This window comes from Pelobates fuscus, chromosome 4 (assembly GCF_036172605.1).
Source record: "Pelobates fuscus isolate aPelFus1 chromosome 4, aPelFus1.pri, whole genome shotgun sequence".
Lineage (NCBI taxonomy): Eukaryota > Metazoa > Chordata > Amphibia > Anura > Pelobatidae > Pelobates > Pelobates fuscus.
In genome coordinates, this window is record NC_086320.1 from 300026495 (window position 1) to 300034799 (window position 8305).

The window sequence follows — 8305 nt, forward strand, 5'->3', positions numbered from 1 at the left end:
GAAATTGTCTTATGCAGGAATTTTACTGGTTGTCGGTGTCCTATGCAGCAACTAAAAAGTATCTCAAAGATTTGGCATGCACACATTTGTGCACAGTTGCTCGCATGGAAGGATCTCCTCATGCATGTGCAGGACAACCACTTCAATGGAAAGTCATTTGTAGTTGTCATTTACCTTAATGAGTGGCATCATTTGATTTGCATGGATCATTTCTGGGCTAGTGAGCATATACATCAATGCTTATATATTCAATTTTTATTTTCTCCTAGTGTCACATTTACATGAGTAAAAATATTGTATTTATATGATTACAAATACCACAAGTAGATATTCCATCATTTTGCATGCTAGCAAATATTCTTTCCCATTTCATGTTAAAATTCCAAACTAGAGCAGTCTCTTAGATATTTTAGTTAATGGGGATTCCTCATATGGATGGGATATACAGATGATTCTCGAAAAATTAGAATATCGTGCAAAAGTTCATTTATTTCAGTAATGCAATGTAAAAGGGGAAACTAATATATGAGATAGACGCATTACATGCAAAGCAAGATAGTTCAAGCCGTGATTTGTCATAAGTGCAACGATTATGGCTTACAACTCATGAAAAACCCAAATACACAATCTCAGTAAATTAGAATATTACATGCAATCAATAAAACAAGGCGTGTACATAGAACAATATCGGACCTCTGAAAAGTATAAGCATGCATATGGACTCAGTACTTGGTTTAGGCCCCTTTTGCAGCAATTACCGCCTCAATGCGGCGTGGCATGGAAGCTATCAGCCTGTGGCACTGCTGAGGTGTTATGGAAGACCAGGATGCTTCAATAGCGGTCTTCAGCTCTTCTGCATTGTTCGGTCTCATGTCTCATCTTTCTCTTTGCAATGCCCCATAGATTTTCTATGGGGTTCAGGTCAGGCGACTTTGCTGGCCAATCAATCACAGTAATTCCACGGCCATTGAACCAGGCATTGGTGCTTTTGGCAGTGTGGGCAGGTGCCAAGTCCTGCTGGAAAAGGAAGTCAGCATCCCTATAAAGCTCGTCTGCGGAAGGAAGCATGAAGTGCGCCAAAATCTCCTGGTAGACGGCTGCGTTGACCCTGGACTTAATAAGCACAGTGGACCAACACCAGCAGATGACATGGCTCCCCAAATCCACACAGACTGTTGAAACTTCACACTGGATTTCAAGCATCTTTCAGTGTGTGCCTCTCCATTCTTTCTCCAGACTCTGGGTACTTGGTTTCCAAATGAGATGCAAAAGTTGCTCTCTTCAGAAAAGAGGACTTTGGACCACCCAGCAACAGACCAGGTCTGTTTATCTTTAGCCCAGGTAAGACTCTTCTGACGTTGTTTGTTGTTCAGGAGCGGCTTGACAAGAGTAATACGACATCTGAAGCCTATGTCCACGATCAGTCTGTGTGTGGTGGCTCTTGATGCACTGACTCCAGCCTCAGTCCACTCCTTGTGAAAGTCCCCAACACTTCTGAATGGCCTTTTCCTGACAATCCTCTCCAGGCTGCGGTCATCCCTGCTGCTTGTGCACCTTTTTCTTCCACACTTTTCCCTTCCACATAACTTTCTATTAATGTTCCTTGATACAGCACTTTGGGAACATCCAACTTCCTTCACAATTACCTTTTGAGGCTTTCCCTCCTTATGGAGGGTGTCAATGATGGTTTTCTGCACAACTGTCAGGTCAGCAGTCTTCCCCGTGATTGTGATTCCTACTGAACCAGACTGAGAGACCATTTAAAGGCTCAGAAACACTTTGCAGGTGTTATGGATTACTTAGCTGATTAGAGTGGGACAATGTGAGCTTAGAATATTGCACCTTTTCACAATATTCTAATTTGCTGAGATTGTGGATTTGGGCTTTTCATGAGCTGTAAACCATAATCATCGCACTTATGACAAATCACGGCTTGAACTAGCTTGCTTTGCATGTAATGCGTCTATCTCATATATTAGTCTCCCATTTTACGTTGCATTACTAAAATCAATGAACTTTTGCATGATATTCTAATTTTTCAAGTATCACCTGTAGCCTCGTCCCGGACAACACATGAAATTCCTTATTTGTAAAATTAATATTACAGAGATTTATTTGATTTATTTAAATACATAACTGCTCTTTGATGTCTACAAGGGATAATAATGTTTGCTCCCCACCCCTTCTACAGTGAATCAAAGCAGGTGGATACTCAGCAAAGAGAGTCTCCGACTATAGAAAGAATTTCTGCCACACTCAACACCGCTAGCAAATCTATTCAGGTTAATGGAGCTGCTACAGTAAGTACAAATACAACTAGCCCAAGTAGTGATTGTGAAAATACATGTGTAGATTTTACGAAGATGGAGTTTTGTGTTTGTAGATTGGAATCTCTGAATTTTAATTTTGAAATATGCATGTTCTCTGTTTAACAGGAATTAAGAAAACCTAGTTATGCAGAAATTTGCCAGAGAACAAGCAAGGATGCCCCAACTTCACAACCTTCAAAAGAACCGAAACAAAACTCACCAGTTTGTGTGAAAGAAGAACGTAAAGTCACAGAAACGACTATAGAGAAATCCAGGGAGAACGCACCAACAAAATCAAATCCAGGGCGACCCAAAGACCAGAGGAGACTGCCTGGGCGAAGGTCTCCTCCACCTCCTCTGGCCATTGGAAAACGTGTTAATAAAGAACCTGGCAGTCCGCTAAAATCTCCTCAGTAAGAAAATGGCCTAAAGGAGACCTACTTATCCTACATTAACTATCATGCTCTACTCGTGTGCAGTGAATGAGGTGCTGGATAAGAGCAGGTAGTTCAGGGCATGAGATATAGTTTGCAATTCTCTTTATTTTTTCATGCACATTTTGCTATGTGAACCTGTATTTCAGGTTAAGAGATTTTTCACACCATTGTGTTCCACTAGATATATATCTGGCTTCATAATGGGGTTTATACTTTACACTTTTTAGTCCAAGTGGTCTTCATATCAAGCCAGCTTTTGGCAACCTAAAATTTCAACCAGAACTTAAGTTTGCTAAATTGGTACACTTCCTGAGGTGTATAAAGTATCGCCAGAAGGGTACTGGATACTAAATACTAAACATATTTCGGCAAATTGGTTTTTGAAAATTTGTTTTTCCAAAAAAGTTTGTTTTTCAACAAAATATTTGATAGGTTAAGTCTTGATAAAATTCTATTGATTTTTTTTTTCTTCTTTTTATTTGCCTCCAGTTACTACCTGCTGCCAGCACATATCCATCTTTACATTTGATTACCACAAGCTGATGCAATCGGTATTTTCAAAGCACATTGTTCTTAAACAATTTCAAGAAGAGCATTACACAAGCCCTACTGCTTTGTATCTCTTCTCAATGTAGGTTTTCCTTTTATATGCGCTCAAAACTAGAAGTCTTTTGGGGAAATATGAATTCCCTGAGAGGCTGCAGATCCTTAAATGATGTGCCCACACTAGGGTAACATTTGAAGGTGACATCTCCCAGTGGCATTTATGTTTTAAGTTCTGGAAATCTCATATTTTGTGTTTTTGTTTTTTGTATTTTATATATATATATATATATATATATATATATATATATATATATTTGTTTTCCTTTTTCTTTTTCTTTTTTTTTTTAAATAAACGTTTGTTTGGAGATGTTTATGCCATAACCACCTAATAGGGTTAATTGCTAGTTGTATAAAAATACTTTAAGGACAAGGATGCACTAAATTTAGCACGTTCCTAATAAAGAAGAATCTAAATTATTTTAGTTTTCAAATATGTAAAAATTCAAGAAAAAGTATTCTGTGCAACGGAACATGCCGTTTGTAGAATACAGTGTATTCCACAAGAGGTTTATTTTATCCCTTTTTGCTGAAAGGCATATGCACAATGTGTTGCTAGCCCAGTATCAGTGCAAGGGAATACATGTTTTTGTTTTGTCTTTGGTTGTGTTTTTTGTTTTTGTTTTTTGTGGGGTTTTTGTAAAAAAAAAAAAAAAAAAATTGTTTTTTTTTTTTGTTTTTTTTTTAAATTTCCATCCAATATTTAAAGACTTGAATTTTATTTAAACTTGAAAATGACTTTGCCTTAACTTTTGTATAAGACAGCTTAGATTTAATTAAGTCTGACCCCCTTATGGGTTAGCATGAGTGAAATACAAAATTGCTTGGTTTCAGTGTGTATCTCTGTTATGACTGACCTGAGTAATAACACTGTTGTACAGAAACTAGCAACAGTTTTTGTAATATACCTTCAAGATCGCAGACATTTGATCTTCTTATTTTCCTTTTTTCCCTTTTTTTTTTCTTTCCTTTCAAATTGTTGAAATGTAAATGCAAATAGTCAATACTGTATTAAATATGTGCACTTGGAAGTGTGTGCTTTGCTTGTACAGTTGTAAATAATCAGAACATATAAAAAAGGTACCCTACGGAAAAATGCTAAAAAATTATTGTTATATTATAAATGTTGCTGTTAAGCTGGATGTAGATAAACTAAATGTTGTGGTTTGCATATTACTTCATCCTTCTTATTTTGTTTTCTTTTTCTTTTTGTGTTTTCTTTTTATTTTTTTTAATCCTGGTGTGTTGTTGACTTTGCCTATTCACTGCAAAAGGGAGTTTGCTAGAGTCTTACTTGGAAATAAAACCCTAATCTTCTTTCATAATGGTCTTGATGCATATACACTATTAACTATCGGAAATTAATTTAACAGAGCAGTGTGTATTTAATAGCAGGGTCCCTATATACACTTGACAAGAACCCTAAATTAAAATTTTACATTTTCACATACACTTTTTCTTTTTTTCTTTTTTTTTGCTGCCAAAACAGATATTTTGTTTTTTCATCTTTTGAAATTGTAACCTCTTTTAGGGTTTGTACTGCACTGGATTTTTTTTCTGTGTTTGAAAATAATTTGTAAGTTCTTTTTAACCCAGAGACAGGAGCAGTGCTGTTTTAAGTATGGCTATTCTTTTTTTTTTTTTTTTTTTTTTTTTTTTTTATCCTGGAGACATTTTAATTGTATTTGTTATAGACAGTACATTGGCTGATCCAAAAAGTGTCTGAGCCCAGATTTTTTTTTTTTAAATTATCAGGCTTCAATAAAGTGAATAATACTTACTGCAAGTAGCTTTACATATTGTATATGAATCCTTCACATATGCTGCAGTGCATTTTTATGTCAAATATACCACATTTTTATTTGACACAAGTATAACTGCGTGTCAGGAGAATGCAGCTTACCAAGTTGCAGACAGCCTGAATATTTAAAGTGTTATTTTGTGGTAAAACTACTATCATTTAGTTTTGCGCACAATAATTGTAAAAATTGCATCTGGGTGCACTGTGTTATTGTAGCTGAAATAGCACAATATTTTAACAAACTGACTATATTAACTTGCAGCCCAGAAATATTCTGCTGCTATAATTTTTGTACCTCCTAGCTACACATATAAACTCCTTTTTTTTAGTAAACTGGAGAGCCATTTATAGAATTTGAATCAGTCCCCCTTTTAAATTTAAGTTATATATATTTTTTTTTTTTTTTTAAAACCACATTGCATCTTGTAAAATAACTTCAGACACAGATTCGGTGTGCAATACTCCTGAATGCTAAAGGTCACTTCTGGGCATGACGTGTAATCTGTGTACATAACAGAAAAATATAAATTGTTGTTTGAACTTTATTATTTTTTTGTTTTACTTTTTTTTAATTGTATTTTTTTATTATATTAAACTTCTCCATAAACGGCTACATTTCACATTACTTCTCCAAAAATGTAGAAATGGGAGACTATAAATGGTTTTGGTATTTTGACCCTTTAAGTGCCACAAGGAGAGAGAGAGTTGATATGCATTGCTAGCTTTTCTGGCACTCAGAAGGGTTAAGAGCAAAGGACTCCTGCAAGTGTACATACTTTCTTGCTGTTCTTGGGTTGGGAGTAAGAAGCAACAGCGGAAAGCAATGGTACATATCTGTTCTTGTGTTCTGGATCTTTCACACTAAGAAGCTGCTGGCAGTAGAAGACATGAGAGACTATGCAGCTGTCGTGAATCTGAAACAACTGAGGGTTTTCATTCTGTTCTTTCTTCCATTAAGACTGGAATCAAGCTTATGTGTAAACTATTGGTAATTTAATTTTTTTTTTGTGACATACAATGTAAAAAAAAAAAAATTATATATAAAGTCTAATTTGGAAAACAATGTAGGTTATGAAAAATAAAGATTTAGGCACTGTTACACTTTTTCCCCTTTTCATTTATTTTTCCCTAATAAAGCTTGTGTTTGGTTCTTTTTGTATTCCCATTTTGAAATTTCATTGTGTTTCTAGCATATTTTCTTTGTCCAGCACAATAGATGGTTGAAATTTGTTCACAAACCTAGGGATGGGGAAAAAGGTGCATCTTTCAATAGAAATAGCTGTTGTCTACTAAAAACAACTGGTCCGGTTACCTCCTGGTTTGGTTTGTGGGGCAGGCAATTGCTCAGAGTACCTGCCCTGCAAAGACTTCGCATTGAGCTGCATTGGAAAGTTGGTGATTGGGCAGCCACAGAAAGTCTGGACTAGAAGGGGAGGGCTTGCAAAGGTTTCATAAAAGAGGTCTGCAGCTGTTGCAAGTTGATTTAGAAATTACAGTAGCAGTCCAAACTGTGGTCATTATCAACCTAATCCAGTCTTCCCACTTTTTCTGAATGTTTCCAAGTAGTCCATATTAGTGAGCTTAGCATTACTGTTGTCATTTTCACCTTCATTTTGATTGTGCTGATTCCTACTACATGCACGTTAGCAGTGGGCACATACATGTAAAAGAGAATGTATGTCAACAATGAGAGAAACAAGCTATCATTTTGGTGATGTCCTTTTTATACTTTCAATATTTTGTGTGTATATAGTATTTATTTTACCGTTTGTTACTGCAGCATACTAGAAAGCTTTGCACATGTGCTATAAGGGGCCATGTGCATGTATTGTGCATTACTTTCACTTGAAAAGTTTTTAGTATGGATAGCCACTAAACAAGTGGTTCATATTATAATCCAGGTGTTGTCTGTATCATCACATGAACAGAATTTCTAAATGCCTAAATCTTGCTCCTTTGGTGTTCCATGAGCATTGAATTTGGAACAAATGCTTTCAATTTCGATTTGCTTTTTAGATGCGATTTTCAGGGTGGGGGGAAATTAGTTTTGTAGAACACCTATTAACAGCAATGATGTTGATGCATCCGTGCCTCATATCCATTTTATTATACTCCACTTTTGAATTTATTCATGAACCAGAGTGTAGAATATTGACATTGAACTTACACAATGCAGGTAAAAATAGCAAAGTTAGAAACATATTGCAGTTGATTGTTCATTTTTTTTCCCTTTTCCAGTTAGGATGCTTTGGTCTGATTATGTAGTTTTCAAAAATCAACACCTACTGATTTAGTGAATTTACAACTGATTTTTTTTTTCTGTTGTCCAATATGATTACAATTAAAATACTTGACTGGTTATCTTTTGATTCCACATGTTTATTTGATTCGTAGCCCTTCTTATGTAAGCCTCTTTTAAGGCTTACTGAAACCTCTCAACAATTATTCTTATTTTTTTTAATATCTTATTGGTTCAGACATTTACAAATTTGGGACTTACTAACAAAACTGATGTTAAAGGAAGCCACTCCTAAAACAATTACTTTCTTTGAAAATCTTTGTTTAGTGGAAACAAGCCCGAAAGGGCATATAAAATTATACGGACATCTAAGCTCCAGTTTTATGGTATGGGAAAGACTACAGTACACAGAGCAATAGGATTCTGAGCTTGGGATGGTCTTAGAACAGACTGATGGGGAAGCAAAAAAACTCATTCCTAGGGGAGGAATCATGCAAAACAAAAGGACATAGTGTTCAATTAGAGAGGCAAAGGTTTAAAAATAATTTCAGTCAGTATTACTTTTACAGAGAGGGTAGTGGACACATGGAATAGGCTTCCTGCTGAAGTGGTAGAGGCATAAGGCCTAGACTTAAGATAAGGTCAAGGATTAATGAAAGTATTTATAAAATTGGGCAGACTAGATGGGCTGACTGGTTCTTATCTGCCATCACATTCTAGGTTTAGATATTACACCACCTCAGTCGAGATTTCGCATGACGAAACCCATAGTGATCAGTGTGCAGACAGGTGCACATGGTAGAGGTTAACACAGTAAAGGAGTTTAAGCATGCGTGGGATAGGCATAAGGCTATCCTAACTATAAGATAAGGCCAGGGACTAATAAAAGTATTTAGAAAATTATGCAGAATAGATA

General features: G+C 35.8%; 1 protein-coding gene across 2 annotated transcripts in view; it reads left to right on the forward strand.

The window, feature by feature from the left end:
• The window catches only part of LARP4B (La ribonucleoprotein 4B), a 64037-nt gene extending 60525 nt beyond the window's left edge, over positions 1–3512 (forward strand). For both annotated transcript variants that reach the window (XM_063452246.1, XM_063452245.1), the window contains exons 15-16: positions 2192–2300; positions 2436–3512. In XM_063452246.1, coding sequence (XP_063308316.1) covers positions 2192–2300; positions 2436–2726 — 400 coding nt within the window. In that variant the 3' untranslated portion in view covers positions 2727–3512. The remainder of the gene's footprint in view (positions 1–2191; positions 2301–2435) is intronic.
• Positions 3513–8305: the final 4793 nt, after the last annotated feature.